The 21,824-nt window shown below is 25.7% G+C and overlaps 1 protein-coding gene across 3 annotated transcripts in view; it reads left to right on the forward strand.

The window, feature by feature from the left end:
- The window catches only part of LOC127278012 (ecdysone receptor), a 231,507-nt gene that overhangs the window by 199,744 nt on the left and 9,939 nt on the right, over positions 1-21,824 (forward strand). For 2 of the 3 annotated variants that reach the window (XM_051299505.1, XM_051299506.1), the window contains 3 exons: positions 18,878-19,245; positions 20,987-21,247; positions 21,372-21,747. In XM_051299505.1, coding sequence (XP_051155462.1) covers positions 18,878-19,245; positions 20,987-21,247; positions 21,372-21,747 — 1,005 coding nt within the window. Of the gene's footprint in view, positions 1-18,877; positions 19,252-20,986; positions 21,248-21,371; positions 21,748-21,824 lie in introns of all 3 variants that reach the window. The other variant, XM_051299504.1, reaches the window with a different exon arrangement.

Here is a 21,824-nt window from a genome sequence, read left to right on the forward strand (position 1 = left end):
GTAATACTTAAAGCGATTCTATTTTATAGCAACGTGTGTCAAGCATTTAATCTCTTTAACGCGAGAGTAAAGTATTGCTAATTTAGGCATTGCATTTTTGATCAAAATTTTTTTCTTATCTTTATTATTTTTTCTCTTATTTCTTATTTTTTTTTATTTCTATATAAGTTTGTAAGATGCATTAAAGTATATAAATAGATATTTATAATTTAATGAAACAAGTTTTTTCCGCAATAATAATTATAAATTAGTGTCATATCGTGTCACTGAAATAAATTTCTAGGTCTTGACAACAACAAAACAAAACAAAACAAAAAATTGATTGCTGAGAAGAAAACCGCTAGTTTTGAATAAAATTTCACTCAGTTTATATATACCTATATAGTACTAACCACTGACTTTTCTAAATCGTGTATTTCTAATGATGTCCATTTCCTGCGTGTAAAATATAGTATATTTGTGCTTTAAATTTGTTAAAATCTTATTATTTCCGGTAATTGATGTTCAAAGTATGTAAAATTGTATATATAATTCTTTTTACGATATATATATATATATATATATATATGAACTCAAAAACCACAAATTTAATTTAATTGATTACTTTTTTTAAAAAAAATTAGTGAAATTTTATGAGCCAAAAGTTTTGAACGTTCATATGAACGAAATTTTTTTTGCAACTTCTTTAATTACGAATTTTATTACAAAATATTGTTTAAAATATCTAAAAAGATGTTATTAATTTAATAATTGTTTAATTTACTGTTTTATTTTACATGTTCATCATAATTTTTAATAATTTATAGATTAAAAAAAATATTTCGTTCATATGAACGTTCAAAACTTTCGGCTCATGAAATTTTATTGCTTCTTTTTTTGTATAGAGTATATATAAAAGAAAGTCGATTAATTGAAAAACAGAAAATCAGTCACTTATAGTAGAAATTCTGATTCAGATTAAAAGAGTAAACATTTTATTTGCTTTATAAATCGGGAAATTTTTAAACTTCAATTACGTGTAATTTCTCCGAAGAAATAGAGATTAAGCAATTAATCTCAAGTAAAAGGTGAAAAGAGGGCTTTTAATCGAAAGGCTAGGGACACGTGTGTCGAAGTGTATATATATATATATATATATGTATATAAATATATGTGTGTGTGTGTCATTTTCAAGTAGGTCATCGAGTTTTCAATCCCGGAGTCACAATCATCAAGAGTGGGCTAGAATTCTTATTTGAGATCCGTGATCGACTATCAGAAATATACCGTCCACCAATATTTCGGCGATAGAATATATAATGTACCGTTAAAAAGTCCAGCCATTTATAGTATTTTAGCACATTTTTAAGTTGGTCGAGAAACATTCGCAGACATTTTTATTACTGTAAATTTTATACTCTCCTGCAGTTTCTATATATATATATATAGTATTCATGAAACCGCGCACCTTTTTTTTGTTTTATCCGCATTAATTTTGAACCGGAAAATTTTCATAAATACTATACACTATATTTTTATAAATTTTTTATAAATTTCTCTCTTTATAATATAAACATTTCTGTAAATTTTACAAATTTTTTGTTGCAGAATACTTTACGAAGCCGAAATACGCAACGTTTATGATAAATGATTTTTTAAGAAATAATTTTTTAAAATAAAAATTCTATAATTTTTTACATAAAAAATATTTTTTTATAATTTGTTGATGAATGAAAACTACAAGAAATATGTTTTAGACAAAAAAAAAATTATAGAATTTTCCATTTTTTCTTTAAAAATCGTTTATCATAAAACGTTGCGTACTTCATCTTTGTAATACTTTAGCCGTATTTTATAAATTTTATAATAGTTTTATCTTATTCATGAAGCAGAATCACCGCCTTTACTTTGACCCTTTTAAATTTTAATAATCGCGCAAAGTTATATTTTTTATTGCACCATTTGGGTCCTTAAAATATAAAGGATATAGTCAAAAAATCTTAATTTTTGTCTATTTTAGAATTTGTATTTTTTTTTAAATCCATGCTGAAAGATTCTAAAGAATCATTAAAAAAAAGTGTGTAAAATAAAAATAGTAAAAATTGTAAAAGTAGTTTAATTCAATTTTTACTTTTTCAACTCATTTTTTTTCTTTCTATTTGTAAAGAATTAAAATTTTTGAAAATCCATGACCGAGATTCTAGTCATTTAAAAAAACAAGTAAAAATAGTCAAAAATTAATATTTTCTTTTTTTTTACCACCCTGTATGTTTTCTGAACCCAAATGATACAAGAAAAAATTTAACTTTTGCTCGATCATTAAAATTTAAAGGCCTCCACTTAATATGAATTAAATTATCATAAAAATGAAAATTTATAAAAATTCGGCTAAATTATTGTGCAACAAAATATTTGTAAAATTTACTGAAATGTTTATATAATATATAGAAAGAAATTTTATAAAAATATCTGTAGTATTTATAAAAATTTTCGATTCATGATTATTAATGCGGATAGAAAAAAAAAATGTGTGGTTTCAGAAAAAAATTATGTTTATAACTATAAATTTTAATACGTCAAAATTTCTATGTAACAAAATTTCCTTTTGATAATAACAAAATTACTTCTGTCTTTTTATGTACAAATTAATTTATTTTTACAGAAATGTTTTTTAAAACAATTGCAATGCCTTTACACAGTTTTCTCAGGATCTCAAATTGAGACCATAAAGTGTATCAAATTGTTGATAATGCAACGTTTTGATGCTGTTTATGGTCTCAATTTGAGAGCCTCAGAAAACTGTGTTGTCAATGGTGACCTCATTTAATGAAAATATATTTTCCCTCTCGGTGGAATGAGATTTTTTGCGATTTTCCTTGATTGTTGACTTGTTCTAATTCATATAGTACACATTATGTGACTTGAAACGTTCGCGGTGAATTTTCGACGAGGTCGAACCGCAGCACCAAGAGAGCACGAGCGAGGTCAGTGGGTCACTCTCACTCGTGAGTCGTTGCTCGAGAACGTCTGGTGACAAGCTGGTAATCGCTGTGGAAACAGGTGGCGACACAAGTTCAATGCTCGACAATTCAGCAACATTTGCACATCAGTTAGATAAAACTTGTTTCATTTTTTTCTACTCATTCTTTTTTTTTTTTATTATTAACTTTATGACACACACACACACACACAATATAGCGTATAAATAATTCATAAATTCAAAATGGGAATAAATTTTCTGATTTAAAAATTGATTCCAAATTTGTTAACTATCTTTTTTGTATATACTTTTTGTGAATATTTAAATTTTAAATAGTTTGAAAAGTTTATTGTAGATAAGTATTTAGATTTTCTTCACTTTTAATCAAATGAAGAAAATAATAAGAATAAAAAATGTTTTATATATGAATTCTAGTAGAAAAGTTTATGTGAAATAAAACTTTCCAAATGATAATAAAATGTTTGCGATTGTAATTAATATTAAAGTCCCATGAAAGAGGTTCATTTACAATCTGACCCACTTTAATATAGCAAAGAAAATCAAAGAATCTGTCTAATAATTATCATACCTGTTACAAGATTAATTAATAAAATGATAACACCTACTAACCTAGAAAATTTGTGTAGGTGTAAAACTTCTAGTCTTATAAGAAGAGGTTGCTCAGTGTTTTGTTTAAATAGATTTGATTCATTAAGAAAAATTAATTTTTTTTTCAACATGTCTCTCTATTTAAGAGTATAAAAAAAAATCGTTTGCATTTTATTCTTACACGCAGTTGAAACAAATTCTTTAAAATAAGAAACATATTTTCTTGAATTAAAAATATTTTTTCTTAAATTAAGAATATATTTTCTTATTTCATTTTTTTTTTTTAATATCGATTTATATGTATATCAATTTTTTAGCCTCCTCCTCCCATTTTCGCACTAGATATGCCATCGATTGGCATAGATCAATGGCTTACTGTTTTGAATGAAGAGAAATATAGTGAGAGGACTGATTGGTAGATCAGCTATATTTTATATATATATATATATATATATATATATATTGCTCTCACCACGACCGTCAGTCTATCGTAATCGTTTGTGGGAAACTGAGCATAAGTGGGTCATCTTCGAGCGTGTCACATGCTTTTCTATATATATATATGTAATATATACATCTAACTATAATTGCATAGACGTGTGCACGTGGCACCTATACTAGGCATAAATGTATTCAAAATTGAGACAAACTTACATGCGCATTCACGATTTCTTAGCCTTGGAGAGTACAAAACATTTCTTCCAATGAATCTCTCAAGTTTTTATTTTTTTAAAATTCTTTTTGTTTGTATTTTTTTTTTTAATTATTTTTTGATTTTTTAGTTATCATTCAGAGCATTTTAGAAAGCCATTTAAATATTTCTGTTATCCTCCTTATACACTTTGAAAAAGAAAATATATATATATAAAATTATATACCGGTTTTTGTTCCGACTTTCACGATGATAAACGTTATTACCACCTTTTTAAATAAATAATATGTTTCTCGTTTAATCTGCGTTTTAGTGTGCAGGAAACGAGTAATATAAAAAAAAAAATAGATTTTTTATTCTCCACTCTCTAAATCTGAATTAGTTAAAAATTTTTACTAAATTCTGCTTAAAGTACTTGATGAACTGTAAGTTTGTACAAAATTTCATTAATATTCATTAATTATATTGTGGAGTATAGATTAAAATAACTGATTTTGGCACTCCAAAGTAATTTTTTAACCTCTTCATTTTTTTGTGATATCTCTTTAAAAAATTAATTTTAGAAAAGCTCAAATATTAAGTTTTCTAAATTTCTAATTTTTTCTGTCTAATTAGAAAAATAATTGTAATAAAACATTTTATATATATATATATATATATTATTTTTTACTTCGTTTTTATATTTTATTCTTTTCTCTTTTGCTTTAGAAAAAAATATAAAAAAATAGTATATTTCAAGAGTATATAATGTGAAATTGTTACGTAAACTTGAATAGTGAATTAAGTTACAAATAGCGGATTATGTTTCTCTTTTCTGCATAGTAAAAAGAGTTTTATGAGAAAAAAAAATGTCTTCAATTAAGGCAATGTGAGGATAGGATCCTGACTATAGTCAGAGACAAACGCGGGTGGAAATTCTGCGTGCGTATTTTTCGTTATAAAGAGTGACGTATTGCTCACGAGACATGAATATAAAATTAGAATCCCGCATCACTATATATATATATATATATATTTAAGAGACTATTTAGAAAAAAAAAATTTCCATTTGTTACGCAAAATTAGAAATGGTATTCTCTTACGTTATAAGAGTATGCGTGTGTATTCTAGATTTTGATATAGATATTTATAAAACACTGATATTTTGAAAAAGACTAAAAATCCCGCTGTTATCGTTCGTCTTTTAAAAATAGACACGGCTGAAAATAAACCAAGATTTAAAGTCACTCACCTAGTTTTTCACACCCTCGCATTCATGCTTTTGAGCAAAGTGATCGGAAAGCATCTCTCTGTTATTTTTTGTTCTTCTCTTTACAATATATAATATTTCTTTTTATTTTCAATTTTTTTTTTTTTTTTGACCCTTCGTCTTTTAAAGAAAAATATAGAATTTTTTGCCTATCATTTTTAACAGTTTCTTTAATTTTCGACTTTAAGAGGAAAAAAATTTTTTCTTTCTGACTAAAAATAATAATGCAAATTTTTAACTATAAATTGATAAAAATTTTCTTGAGTTATACGATAAAAATGTTGTTTATATATTTTTCAAATGTATTAGTATTAGGGCATATTCAGAAGTGGTTCCTAACCATATATTGCGTGTCTTATTTTTCACGTATAAGAATGAAGGGACGCCTCCATAACGAGTCGACAAAAACGTATCAGGTTTTGCTTAGCAAGTTTTATTTATACGAAATAAGAATTTAAATTCTCGATTTCCACATGGGGATATGACTGAACGACTCCAACAGAGTTCCTTGTATTGCCTTTTAAAGAGCTTTAGGTGGGCGTTGTCAATTTTAGTCGAATGCATGTTTAGAAGTTATTGATGCAATGGAAAAAAAAAATTGTTTCAACAATTTTTTTTAATTCAAGAAAATTTATTTTAAACTAATAAAATTTTCTTGAATGAAAAAAATTTAATTTCAAAATACATATTGTATAATAAAATTTTCTTGGTTCAAGAAAATATTGAATCAAATATGGACAAGTATATTGGGTTTTCTTAATTTAATACCATAATTACCAATCCAAATAATGATATAGATAATAATTTTTTTTTTCATTTTTTTTAATAATAATTATAAATTTAATGTAATTGTAAATTTTTTAGCATAAGGATTCTATATGAAAAAAAGAACAAAAACTTTTATTTTTGACTTTATATATAAATTTTTAATACATTTTTTTTATTATTTAAACGATAAAGGAAATAAATTTTAAGTATAAATAAAAATTTCATTTATTTAAAAAAAAATTTTAATCTATATAAATTTTAAATTAAAAAGTTGTCTATTTGAATTTCATATTTCTTCAGTTGGGAATAGATTATTATCAATATTGTATTCGAGATTGGAGTTTGAAAATTTGTTGTATATATAAAGAAAAGAGAGTTTTATAAGTGGAACGGTGAATGTGAAGTGGAGCGTTAGAAATATAAGGTATATTCTCTTCTTTTCCGCGACTTTTGTATTATTCCTGCGATTGCCATTATCTGTATATATATCTATTTTATTTCTTCTTTTTCTGGTCTGTATATATATACATTGCAATGCGCGTTGCGCGCTAGCGGGCAAGGCCAGGGCTGACTGCAGGTCTTTTTCTTGCGCAACAACCTCTTGCCAACATGACGAGTGTACAACTCTCTTATTCATGCAGCAAAAATATAGTAGCCGTTTTATAGTTACATGGTGTTTGCTGCAATTGCATAAAACAGATATATGTGAACGAATCTGTGATAATCGTATCCGTTAAATGCCTTGAGAAAACGATTTATCGCCGTACACACAAGTTATTACTATATATATATATATATATATATACTCCCTGTGAACTGTGTCTCATATATTCAAATTAAATTGCATAAAAGTATCATTATAATTTATATATAATAATAAAACTTCTTTACCATTTTTAAAAATAAAATTTTCCACTTTTCATATTCCGGGGAATAAATAATAATAATAATATAGAAATATTATTTGTTTGAATGAAAATTATATATTTGATTTAAACTTATAAGGGTTAGTTTAGAATGGACGAATGTAAATTCCAGTATAGAACGTTCGAAATATGTCATATTATTATATTTTTGACACCTGCTTCACCCTGCTTTTTTCTATTCTAGTTCCGCGCCATGTATTGAAAAAAAAGCTACCATTCCCTGTAAAGTGTCACAATTCAGATGTTCCACTGATTATTTATCGTCATAATAAGATGATTATTAACCTAAACAATTATTTTTTTAAAAAAGTAAAATTTATTTACACAATATTTGTGATATTGAAAATATATATAAAAATATTTGTTTTTTTGTAAATCCATTTTTTTTTCCTTTATTGTTTTATATTGATATCCTTATTTATTTGCAATAGCTTCATTACCTAATGAAAGGTCGAGAAATTGATTGCAAATAAAGTATATATATGTATATAATACAGTAAACTTGGAGCGTGTATTGAAAAGTCAATTTTCTTTCATTACTTCATATATATATATATACAGACAATTGAAATGAAATGTCAGCCAGAAAAGTTTTTAGTAAAATAGAGCTTCAACCTTTATTGTTCTCTCGTGATATTTGATTATAAATAGTGTTTTTCAGCTTTCACGATCGCGCGCACTGATTGAATGCTTATTGTTATAAATGTTTTTTGGGTTGGGTGAGAAATTTTATTTTTAATCCGTGAGAATAAGTGACAGAGAGAAGGAATATAAAGTAACATTTTGCTGAAATAGCATTTTATATATATTAGGTTATATAGCTATGGGTAATTATTATATCGACCACGTAGAAGTAGATTTGCGATTCCCTTGACCCATGACCTCCACTTTAACAATCGTAGGCGCAATAATAATAATTGCAATATATCAGACCCCACGTCTTACACTACCATATATCCATTTTTATTTAAAATAACTATTATGCTTTCAAGTAAATCTTAATTATCTACAATTAATATTAAAATCTTGTCTTATAATATGTATAATAGAAAAAAAAATTTGAAATATAATTTTCAATACAATTATTAATTTTAATAGATTATCATTATTGTATTTTTATTATTTTAAAATTCTTAATAATTAAACTAAATTCTAATTTAATTCGTGAAATATTATTGTATTTTATTTTACGAATTGGCCGAAATTTGACAATTTCTATTTTTTTTTTTTATAGAATCCTCTACTGAAAAAAAAACTCGCAAAATTTATTCGAGAATTTATTTTAAGTATAGTTATATATTTTTATTTGAATAAGCAAAATAATATTTTTCTTTCAGTTATGTATATTTTTCCTGGTATATAAAATTTATCTATATAAATCGAATTGTTTTTTTTCCAGAGAAAATTAAAGATTGTATAAATATTACTACTTTAATTTATATATATTTCTAATTCAAGTCTAAAATTTTAGATTATATTTTCACAAGAATCAATATATTTTATATCAAACTCCTACGCATTGAAAGCTTTCATCTATTTTTAAAAATGTTTCTACTATACTTTTTTTATATTATTTTTTATTGTATACTCTTGAGAATTTTCTTTTTAGAGAATAAAATGCGTTGCAAAAAAAAGTGGGTAGAATAATATGCGTGGTTCAAAGTATTTTTTTACATTGAAATCTTGAAGGATTCTATATATATATATATATATGCCTACAATAACAGAACTGACCTTTCCCATACATACATTTTTTTTTTTTTTTTTTTAATAAACCTAGACGCATTCTACTGAATTGAATAGATCTATTAGACCCGAAAATTCCTTTTATTCAATCTCGATAAAATTCCAGTTAGGGGAGAAAATAAGAGAACATAGTAAATATAAGGTCACGCAGTCCTCGAAGAGACTTTAATGCCAGGGCAAGAACAATGGTGGTAGATTTACCACATTCACACTTTATTTAAGCATCGAAATCATCGATTTTATATTTCATGTATATGATCATTATATTTTTATTACTACTAATTAATTATTTCATTATTACAATGAAAGTATCAAATTTGATATAAAAATTCAGTTAATATGATAATTATTTTCATATGTGAAATAAAAAAAAATTATACCGAAATAATAACCAAAAAAAAGTATATTTAACTGAAAAATAACTTTTTTTTTCTCACAACAGCAAAATATTAATAAAAATTGTCTCTTTTGTTTCATGGGCAAATTTTTAAATTCACATAGTAAATATATATTGCATAAATTGCTTTAAAAATGTGTCAGTGAATTTTCTTTTGAAGTAAAATGATGTTCATGATAGTAGAGCAAATCGCTGACCTGTGTCGCAGCTCGCGGTTGTTGCAACCAAGAGCGAAACAAGAGAGAAAAAAAAAGTAAAAGAAGAAAAAAAAAGTGAGAAAAGAAACTGGCTGATTGCAATGGCTGGACCTGAGCCAAAGAGAGCATCAGAAATAGAAAGAAAACTGTATCGAGATATATATATATATATATATAACGTGAGCATCCACTGTATATATTTTTTATGAATTCTCCCATGTCAGTGAATGAGATTCCACAATATATTATTATTTCCATAACTAGGTAAAGAGGATGTAGAAAGCAAACAAATTTTATAATTTCTTGTACTAATTTCATATCTTATATATTTATATTGCACTCACAGAGAAGAATATACATTTGTTTCTCATAAATATTAGGTCTCATAAAAATAGTTTTTATCATAAAATATTTATTTGATTCAAATAAATAGTAATTTAGCTATGAGAGAAATATAATTTTATTTGATTTGAATTAAAAAATTCATCTAGGGAGTGAGAATATAAGAAATACTCGTAAAAATATTAAATTACGATTATAAAATATAGTTAAAGTATTATATTATATAATATAACACTTTTTTTGTAAATAATACAAAAAATTGAAAAAAAACTATAAATATAACAAAAATATCTAAAATTATATTTTTTTATAAAGCTTATAAGCCGTTAAGATCCAGAAAGAGAAGTGAGAAAAATAATAAAAACTATAGAAAATTGACGGACTTGAAATATTTAGATATATGGAAAAGATTTATTGATAAGATTAGATGGAGAATAAAAAAAGGGAAAAAAAAAATTTTGATATACCTTTGAGCTTATTACAAGTCGGTTATACATTACAAGTTTAAGACGAGTTAAAAAGTTTATTATGAGTTGAAGTTTAATATTGTATATAATGAGTTAAATTTAATAGTGAAGTTTAAAATTTATATATATATATATATATATATATAAATTTATCGCAAGTTAAATTTCATGTTGAAATTTATAACAATTTAAAATTCATTAAATTTAAATTTTCTACTTGTTAAATTTATAGCGAGTTTGAAGTTATATATTAAAAGAAAATTTTATCACAAATCAGTTTGATCAGAAGTCGTAATTTTATTAAAATATATTTCAAAAATTTTTGCAACTTACATAAACAAATCAATGAAAAAAAGAAGAAAAGAAAAAAAAAATTACGCATCAAGATAATTTCTATAAACCTCTATTTCTAATAATCATCATCCCTGCTAGATATTTTTACCCATTTCATTGAATACCGTTATCTTTGAAAATTTATGTAATACACCATTAAAAACATTAAGTTACGCAGAAAAAACTTATTCTTAATCATTCTTATCCAAGAATTATTGTGCTTTTAGAAATATACGTTTCGATGACATATTTTCTTGTTGGAAAAATTATAATCAAGTTTCTGTAGAGAAATTATAAAGAAATTAAATTTTATTTCTTTTGTTTTTTTTTCAAATTAAATAAATGTTGATAATTTATAGTTTTTAGGGATATTTTTCTCTAAAATTTTCGAAGAATTTCAATCAAAAATGAAGTATAAACATTTTTTTCCTTATACATTATAAGAATATAATAAACTTTCTAAATTGGAATTATAATGCAGTGAAAAGTGAGCTACTAATTTAGAGTTAGAGAGCATGTAATATTGACGTTGAAAGAATGGAATTATAATTTAAAAAATTTTCAATTAACATAAAGATTTCACTTTGAATGCGGTTTAAAAATTTTCGGCTTTATTTCAAATGAAAATCGCATCAGATTGTGACAAAATTCTCACCAATTTATATATATTTTTTTTCTTGCTTGATAGCAGATTTTTCAGCTTCTCTAAATCTAAATTAGTAAAAAATTTAACTAATTTGAATTAATGACTAATTTTTATATTTTACTTTTTATTTGACTAATTTTGTAATTAGTTAAAATTTATTAATAAATTAGCAACAAAAAATTGTATTTACTAATTTATTAGTGAAATTTAACTACACTGAAAAATTTTTTTTTGATTCAAATAATGAGTTACTTGATTAATATCAAATTATTATTTATTTGTATTAAAAAATTTGTTATTTGAGTCAATTAAATGGTATTTGTTTCAAATATACAAAATTTATTGGTTTAAATACAGTTTGTTTAATTCAAATAAAAATTATTTAGTTCAAGTAAATATTTATTTGATAATAGTCAAGTAATCGATTATTTGAATAAAATAAATTTTTTTCACTCTACAAATAATCTTTATCATCTGAATTAGTCACATTTAACTAATATTCAATTTCTCCGATTCGTTCATTGAATTAATTAGTAATATCGTTTTGACTAATTTTTAGTCTGAGATGACTAATTGTTAGTAGAAAACGACCAATTTTTGTAAAAATTTCAATTAGTAAAATTTAATAAATAAATCTGTATACGCGCTAAAAATCTTCACCTGGGAACAGCGATATATTTCTCTAGAATAGCGAAAATTTTTGCTGTTTTAGTGAAAACATATCGCTGATCCTATACGGAGAAAAAAGAATTGTTGTGGTTACTAAAAATTAAGTTCACACAACAATTCCGGATTGTCAATATAGAACCAGCAGTTCTATTTGTTTTTGGGACAAAAAAAAATTGTTAAAATGGGATTGTTCGATGAACAAACAGAATTGTTTGATGAACAAAGAAAATTGTTATGGAACAGTTGAAATAACAAAACTAAATTGTTAAATCGGCAATACAATTTGTTGTATTAACAAAGCTTTGATTCGTCTAATACAATTTGTTCAGTTTCTTCGCCTTCTAAAATAATTTATAGCAGATTTCCGTAGGTCATATCACCAGTTTCATTTGCATTAAAATCTGTGGAATCAAAAAATTATTTTGAGTTGAAATTTGTTGTTAAATAATATTTAATATACATTTTATATTTTTTAAGGTGAGGTTATGTTCAACAGTAACCGAGTATAACTTACAGATAAACAATGAAATTGTCTCTTATTCACTACACTTGAAATAGATTTCTCACTTTAACCAGATTCATTATTTAACAGCACTTTGTCATAACAAAAACTAATCATAAAAGCAAAAGTGGCCAATGTGCCAGAAGCAAACGACGGAACAATAAACTTGTCAGCTGAACAAATCCAGATTGTTCCATCAGCAATCGACAGAGAGTTTGCTTCTCCAACTGTACAGAATTGCAAACTGAACAAAACTGACTAGAAAAAATTCGTATTGTTGTTAAAACAACATACATTTGTATTGACAATCTGAATTGTAATATTAACATTTCGAATTGTAACATCAACAAATCTACTGACAACAATACCATTTTTCTCCGTGACACTTAATATATTATACGAATCGGCGCAGTTGAATAAGTCAAAATGTGACTAATTCAGATTTAGAGAATACATTCTAAAAAGTCGCAGTCCCTAATTCAAAATTATCTGAAAAATATTACTAAATATATATACAAATGTAAAAACGAGTCTCTTGACCTTAAAACAAGTTTCGAGTCTATATAGAAGAAAAAACACATTAGAATCAGTATGTATAAAGATTATTAAAATTTCGTGGAAAAAAAAGTAAAAATATTTCCTCGCATAAGAGAGGAAAAAATAAGAGATTCGTTTATAACCTTGCAAGTCTCGGTGTGAATGGACCGTGCAGCAATATATATATATATATATATATATTGTTGTTGAAGAGAGGTGCATCATCCGCGAGTGTAAGACACGGTCGTGGTTGCGGAGTAATAACCGAGTGACCACCTAGCCTGGTCAGTGTTTCAGTGTTTCAGGCGAATGTTTTCGCAGCGGTCAGTACTCTCTCGTCAGCAAAAGAAACTCAAGAACACGACAAAACGGCTTCGCGAGCCATGACTATGTAGCTTATCCAACAAGTGTATATATGTAAGTGTACATACAATACACACTTGTTTGGTTACGTATATATTTATACATATATATATATATATATATATATATATATAGAAACCGTGGCCGTGGACCGCGAGAATAAGCGAGAGGTATGAGTTAGGTAGGTGGGTATATAGGTACTCCTCTTGAAAGAGGGAACCAACAACCAATCGTGAGCCACCTCTAGCGAGGTTTCCGTCTTGGTTAGTAACTCCGGAGCAGTGAGCGGCCTTGACTCTGGACTTAGTATATATAGTCACTATAATGCCGTCCTCTTTCCTCTTGTTTCTATATTGTATATATGTATGTGTAAGTTGGTATATACTCTCCACTCTTTGGCTTCCTTCTAAACTGCTAAAGCAGTCACTCCGCTTCTTTACTTCTTCTTCTTCTTCTCTCTCTTTCTCCCCGTCGTCGCTCCGTTTGGAAAACAGAGGGGAACCACAAATGATGCAGGAGCGCTCGGCTAAAACGGGCCCCAACAAACTATATAATATGCTCCACAGTCATGAACATCGTTCTCCTTTAAATTGAATAAAATTCAAACAAAATTTATATATTCATCCCTACTTATAAATTGAAATAATTCAACTTCTATATATTTGAATCAACTTTTATATTCGAATCAACGAATTAAAATTCCTCTCGAAAGATATTTGTGAATGCGCTGAATCTTAGTGAATTTATCCTACAGGATTTATTCCATGTCAAGATATTTTTTTTTTTTTTTTCAATGCAGTAGTCAATTCAATTATTGTATAACTTCATTTTTTGTTAATTCCAAATATTGTTTTGATAACTGCAAAAAAAAAACGATATTAGTAATATTGTAAATTTTTTTTATTTTTTATATAAATTGACGATTGTTATTAAGAATTTTCTATTTTAATTTAAATTAGTGATAAGTTATTCAAATGAGGGAAAATACACTGGAAATTTTACTGATTCAAATTAAAAGAGTTTAAAATTTACCGCCAATTTTATAACAGTGCTACCAGCTGAAAGAAATTTTCGGGAATCCCAATATTTTCGTTAGTAAGCTTTTGAAATATTACCAATAATTTTTTTTCTGTATTATGGGATTTACTTTTTTTAAAAATCAAATGCAATTTTTGCAGGGAGAAAAATAGACTATTGAATCTACAGCATTTCCGGTAAAGGCATAAAAATTATTTATTAAAAATCTATAGAATTTGTAAAATACGATATAAATTCTATAACACATAATTTTGAAAAAAAAAAAATTTTCTGGACTTTTTTTTCCCATTTTATACAATATTATTATATGGCATCGTGAAAAAATGTATCATTATTTTTAGGAAGAATTAGAAAAAAAAAATTGGAACAAAAGTTTGTCCAACTGTATATTTTTGTATTTTTAAAGAAAAAAATGAATGATTTAAATTTAAATAAAAAAAACTTTTTAATTTTGATTTCAATGTAATTTCTAGTTGTTTAAAATTAAATTATTTAAAATTTTACAGAAGCTTTTTTAAATTTAAATTATCTTTTTCTTTTAAAATACAAAAATACACACGCAGTTGGATTAATTTTTATTCCGATTCTTCCTTAAAAAAAAATATTGATTATGGGTTGTATTGTTTAGATTCTTATTATTTTTAAAATTGACTGGAAACAATTACTGTAATCATATAAGCAACTTTTTTCTCAGTGTATAAAGACAAAACTTAACACCATCCCATAAATATCTTGTATGCTCGTAAAAAAATAAAAGATGGCGTACAATTTCACAGTGATTTTTCAAAACTATAATTGTTTATCTATAATAATATAATATTGTTTTGAAAATTATCACAAGAGACAATTGAAGAAAAAATTATTGCTGCGTAATATTTTTTTTTTACTTATTTCATAATTTTTAGTTATAAATTCGTTTCTTAAAATTTTGTCAATTATATATAACAATTATATTTTATTGTATATAGTACTCTATATTTATTTCGTCTTTCTTGCTTCAAAATTATGAGCAATTATATATACATATTTCAGAAAATTATCCTGATTTTTATCTTTATTATTCTTTCATTAATTATATTCTCCTCGCTTCTCATCTTTATCTCTTGATCATTCTTGACCTTGTCAAATGAAACATTTTTTAATAGATTCACAAATGTGGTGGGGAAATAAAGACCTATGAAATTATAATATTTAATGTGTTGAGTAGAAATTTTTTTTTTTTTTTTTTAAGAAATGTTAGAAAAATATATATTCATATAAATTGCGTTAGATTTTCGTTGACCATAAGAATAGAATGTAGGCGGACATGAGATGGAAAAGACTTTGATGTTTGCCTCCCACGCATTTTCATTGAAGTTACAATATAATTCTTCCGCATGACCGATTGAAACCTCGAACGATGATCAATTATATATGAAAACAGTAGAAAAAAATAGACGTAAATCTGCAACAAGAAATTGTAATAAAAAATCATATAATGTATATTCTTCTCTTGACACACTATACTATCTTCTTCGTTCTCTTCTACTTCTTCTTCTTCTTTTTCTTTTTGAAGGGAAGGGGTCCAAGGTTCTTCTACTGACCAGATATAATAGAGAAAAACATGTTCAGAACAGGTTCTTGTGATTGCATGATTTTTCTTTAATTCTATTCTTGAAATGTTGCCAAGAATTTTATGGAATTTTCTTTGTTATATATATATATATAAGATACAGTATAAAGTGAAAGTTCCATTATAGGATTTAAACCTTTTAATTTTTAAATGGTTTCAGAAGGAAAAATTTTTTAACGACCAATAATTACACACACACATAATGTAATTATATTATTATGTTTATATAATATATTGTAAATATAATTCAATTGTATATGTAATAGTAATAACACTTGATAAATATTAATATTTGGAAGGAATAGAATTCACGTGAACCGCACGAAGCAAAGGGCACTAACGGATTTAATTGGATGGAGATAAGAAAAGAAGAATAATAAAGAACGGAAGTTTCATGAGGCCAGAACGGAACAGGTTCTTCAGTCATTTTGATATTATCCCTAAGGCCTATAGGGTTATTACTCCCCCCCCCCCCTTCTTCTCGTTTTCTTTTTTTTTTTCTCTTCTTTTCAATTCTTGCGTTCAAAGCAAAAAATTCAAGTTTCAAACGTGCATCACAAAGACATTTCTGACATAATGATTAATGGTAACTTCTCAAAGAAGATTTCATGTAGTACATATGCAACATAATATATCTATATATATATTACGAACTAGTCGAGTGAAATCTTTCGAATACTTCCCATAATTGAATAATTATAATTCAAAATTAATGGTAAATTACCAAGTTTTGATTAATTTAAAATATTTATTTCAGAGAAAAAAAAATAATTAAAAAAATTAGTTTAATTCGAATTCTATTATATTTGATTGTTATTTTTGTTTGTAAAATATTTTTTTTTATATAAATTGTAAATTTGAAATTGAGAAACAATGTGAGAAACTTATACACAGAATGAAACACTAATGATTTTATTGATGATAGACGCGCACACAACAGTGCATCAGTTCGCTCTTCTTTGGTATATACTTTCACCGACCATGACTTCTACACGTTCCATTTGAGAGAAGCACTACCAGTTTACCTGATAATAATAAGGGATTCTTTTCAGCGCGATTTGAAAATGTCATCACTGACATGATACGTATATATTTCTATCCATGTAGTAAAATATATATATATATATATGTAAATTGGTAAACTTAACAAATATTAATTATTATCTAAATAAATCATAATTGCTATTTTTTACTTAAAAATTACTAAATATTCCTACTGGTAACAAAAATTTTTCTGGTATTAATGAAATGTTAGAAAAATAATTGTAATACAAAATCACTCTGGAAATGATACCAACCATAGAAATCTGAAATTCCGGTCAGGATCATTTTGAGTAACTTGAAGTTTGTTGCTTACTCAATTCAATACCCAATTCAGAATGAGTTCATCTATTATTTTTCCTTTGACCCAGTAAACCTAAATTTCACCATTTTTTTCATCAAGGAGGATTATTTATTGCAAAAAAAAAAAAATATATAGTGTTATGTATTATATGTAACGGAAAATATTTTGAATTTTAACATTCGTATTTTACTATTATAGTAAAACGTTGTGAAATATATCTGGAGCTTTTCGATCTTCGTATACCGCAGGCAACTTCCAAGGTGCAAAAATCTTTAAAAAGAACATAAAACAGTCGTTAAAATGTTGATTCTACTCAAGATGAAATATTACTTCTATAAATCCATTGTTCCTGACCATGCAAACTTTTTTTTTTTCATTTTAAAATACTAGATCTAAAGAAATTTTTTATTCCAATCAGATATAATTTATTTGAATTAAATAAAAATATATTTGTCCATTATTCTAAGGTTGAATATTTATTTGAAATAAATAAATATATTTAATTAGCTCTAATATATATATATTTTTTTAAAAACATATATTTTTCTCTGTGTGCATTTAATAAATAAATTTAATTATTATTATTACAATTTTTATCGTCTTGAATTAATGGTTTTATTGTTTATTATTTCGATGAAATTGTAAAATAATTAATATTATAATAATAAATTAAAATTTATACACAATAGTGAAAAATTTAGTGAATCCCATTATGAATCAATGTTGCCAACAGAAATAAATTGGGATTTCCATCGAATTTCATATAATTGGCGCCACTGTTGCAAAATTCGCGGCAAATTTAGAAAACCTTGATTCTAATTTTTCATATATTACCAATACAAAACAATTATTATCAATTTAGAGAAAATTATAGAAAAATTTTGAAATTTAGATAATTTATTAGATAACCATATATAAAAAAAAGATAATAATTACAAAAGTGGAAATATAAAAATTGAAACTCAAATTGAATTTATTATTATTTTTTGAAATATTTTATTTTAAAATCTCATCAGTATACATATTTCGAAAATATATTTCATGTATACAAAATCTAATCCGACATAGTGTATATATATATATATAATGAATAATTTCAGTAATATGTACAGGAAAACAAATCTTTTAAAAAAGGTTTTTCACTCGGATTAAAAAAAAAAGTGAAGATCCTATATAATGGAGTGGCATTAAATTCCCCCAGTCAAAAAACAACCTGCGTTTACAAAAAGTATTAGGGGGACTTCACCGAATGACCTAAATTCCTAATTCTATTATATTCTATTTTCAATGGTATAATAAATTTAGGGCCCCATTTTTAAAGCTAGGTAACACTTTCAAAAGGAAAACTAATAGCTATGATATTTTTTATTTTAAAAAATTAATTGACAATTTATAATAGAAAAAATTATTTTTTTTTTTTAATAAAAATGATAAAATTGAAATTAAAGTAAAAATGTAAAATTAAAAAAAAAAAAAAAAAAAAAAAACTAACTAATGATGTAATTTTTTGTTTTTTGCAGGTAGGGACGATCTGTCGCCTCCAAGTTCGCTGAATGGGTACAGTGTGGATAGTTGCGATGCAAAAAAGAAAAAAGGCCCAACTCCTAGGCAACAGGAAGAGCTCTGTTTGGTTTGCGGTGATAGGGCGTCGGGTTATCATTACAATGCCCTCACCTGCGAAGGATGCAAAGGCTTCTTCCGTCGGAGTATCACAAAGAATGCGGTTTATCAGTGCAAGTATGGAAACAATTGTGAAATTGACATGTACATGCGTCGCAAGTGCCAGGAGTGCCGGTTAAAGAAATGCCTTACCGTTGGTATGAGACCAGAATGTGTGGTTCCTGAGTATCAATGCGCGGTCAAGCGCAAAGAGAAAAAGGCCCAGAAGGTAGGGGTAAGGACATATCGCTTTTCTTTCATTGCTTTTCAAGGCCAGAAATCAATTTTCTATATTTTATATATTTATCACATTCACCTTTCAATTTCTCTCTCTCAAAAAAAAAGAAAGTAATAAAAATACCTTTTTACATAAATACGAGACGAAAATGTAAAATTGTTCTCTTCGAAAATTAATACTTCAATGGAAAAATTGAATATATTTTATCTTTTCTAAATATAAAAATTTCAAATAGTAAAAATAGAAATAAATTGTAAAATTATGATAATTATACAAAAATCAATAATATTTACAATATGTATTGAATTAACTTCTTTTTTTTTCTATTTTCAAGTTTTATTATCCTTTTTAATGAAAAGTTCAACATAATTTTTCTCGCTGACTAATATACTTTAAAAGCATCAAACTTGAAGGTATTCTGCTTTTGAAGGGTACCTTATTCGAGACAGGTAAAGAACTGAATCGTTTTTAATGAGTTTTGTGACGAAGAAATATTGGTTTGATTCCTATAATACTTTTATAGTATATATCGATATGAAACATTCAAAATCTAGATTTGAAAACTATAAAAAGAAATTTCACTTGAAATATTTTGATGGATTTTAAAAGACTTTTGCAATATAATAAAAAGTGGATATAATAATTTATTATCCTATATGTTTTTTTAAAAAAAAAAGAACACTCCTCCAATTGAAAATAGAAATAATTATTACACAAATTTTGTACTTTAAAAATTTACTATAAAAATTATTTACATTTTTAATTCATATATATTTATAAAGAGATGATAAATAATTCATGCAAGTTTTTTTTTATATTCCGATATTAAATATCAAACTAAATTTTATGTCGCAATCGACAAATTTTTAATGAAAAATTATTTTGAATAAAAATTCAACAATTTTTAATATCATTTCTTTTTGACAAAAATTAGATTTTCCATTTGTGATTGATAATTTTTTTAAATCGTTTATTAAACGTTGAGAATTTTACTACTATTGAATTTTTATATAATGATGAATTGTCACGTTCTTTAAAGTTATAATTTCAAAAACGCTTTAAGATTGTGTCTTTTTTGAGAAATAAAAATATATTTAGAAGAAAAAACAAAAAAAAAAAATTTTTTCTAAAATTTAGAAAGAAAAAATAAAATTATTTTTACGATACTTTTATTTTTTATAATTATATAGTGAAAATATTTTCTTGATTTCTGGTCTTGAAACAAATTATCATACAATCAATGGTATTGCCTTCCTATTTCAGAAAGTTGCGCTTATGATTAAAATGAAGACAAATTTTAAACATTTCAATTTGAAAAATGATTTGAAAAAATTAATAATTTTATCAAAAAAATAACAAATTTAATTTATTTAAAAAATAATAACCGAATTAATAGTTACATGTATTTTAAAAATTTTGCAGCTTTAGATTTTTATTCATTTTCTTTACTATTTGCATCATAATTGCAAGTCTTAATAAAGTAACATCAAAAAATTCATTTATCTTTAAAATAACTAATTTCCTTTTTTTGACATTATTATTATTATTATATTAATAGTTTAATAATTTAATTTTTTTATTTGACAAAAACAAAAATTGTGATTATTATACAATATTTGATAAAACATCATTGCAATTAAAATTTCATATCATTATAACATTGAGGCAGCTTTATAGGATCAATGCCTTAATGACAGAAGACTAATGGGAATTTATTTGTTTTTTTTTTCAGGAGAAGGATAAACCTAATAGTACAACGATGAATGGTTCACCGGGAAGTCTCACTGGTATCGGGACGGAACATATAGTAAAGTTGGAACCAACGGAGGGCGATTCTCTCTCAATGTCTGGTAGCAGTAATGCCGTTATCCCCATTGGTTCGCAAAATGGTGTTAAACCCGTCAGTCCTGAACAGGAGGAGCTAATACACAGGCTCGTTTATTTTCAAAACGAATTCGAACAACCTAGCGAGGAGGATCTCAAAAGGATCACTGTGAGTTCATTAAATATTTTTAATTTTCATAATTTTCTTTTTTTTTATATCAAAATTATTTTATCAGTCTTTTTTTTTGAAATTATGATTTGTGAGTAAAATTGCTTTTTGTTTTTCTTTGCAGAATGCACCAACGGACAATGAGGATCCTAGTGACGTTAGATATAGGCACATCACTGAGATCACGATATTGACGGTTCAGCTGATTGTAGAATTTGCCAAGAGGTTACCGGGTTTTGATAAGCTGATGCGCGAGGATCAGATTGCACTGTTAAAAGCATGTTCGAGCGAGGTGATGATGCTCAGGATGGCAAGGAAGTACGACGTGCAAACGGATAGTATTGTCTTTGCTAATAATCAGCCATACACACGCGACAGTTACAGCTTAGCAGGAATGGGCGAAACAATTGAGGATCTTCTTCATTTTGGAAGGCAAATGTGCTCCATGAAGGTCAACAATGCTGAGTACGCTCTACTCACAGCCATCGTTATCTTCTCAGGTGAATAAAAATATAAATTTCAATAAAAAAAAAAAAAAAAAAAAAATGCAACAAATATATTTTCGAATGAAAGAATT

This window comes from Leptopilina boulardi, unplaced genomic scaffold, assembly GCF_019393585.1.
Source record: "Leptopilina boulardi isolate dan_hultmark-lab unplaced genomic scaffold, ZJU_Lbou_2.1 LbouV2_193, whole genome shotgun sequence".
Classification (NCBI taxonomy): domain Eukaryota; kingdom Metazoa; phylum Arthropoda; class Insecta; order Hymenoptera; family Figitidae; genus Leptopilina; species Leptopilina boulardi.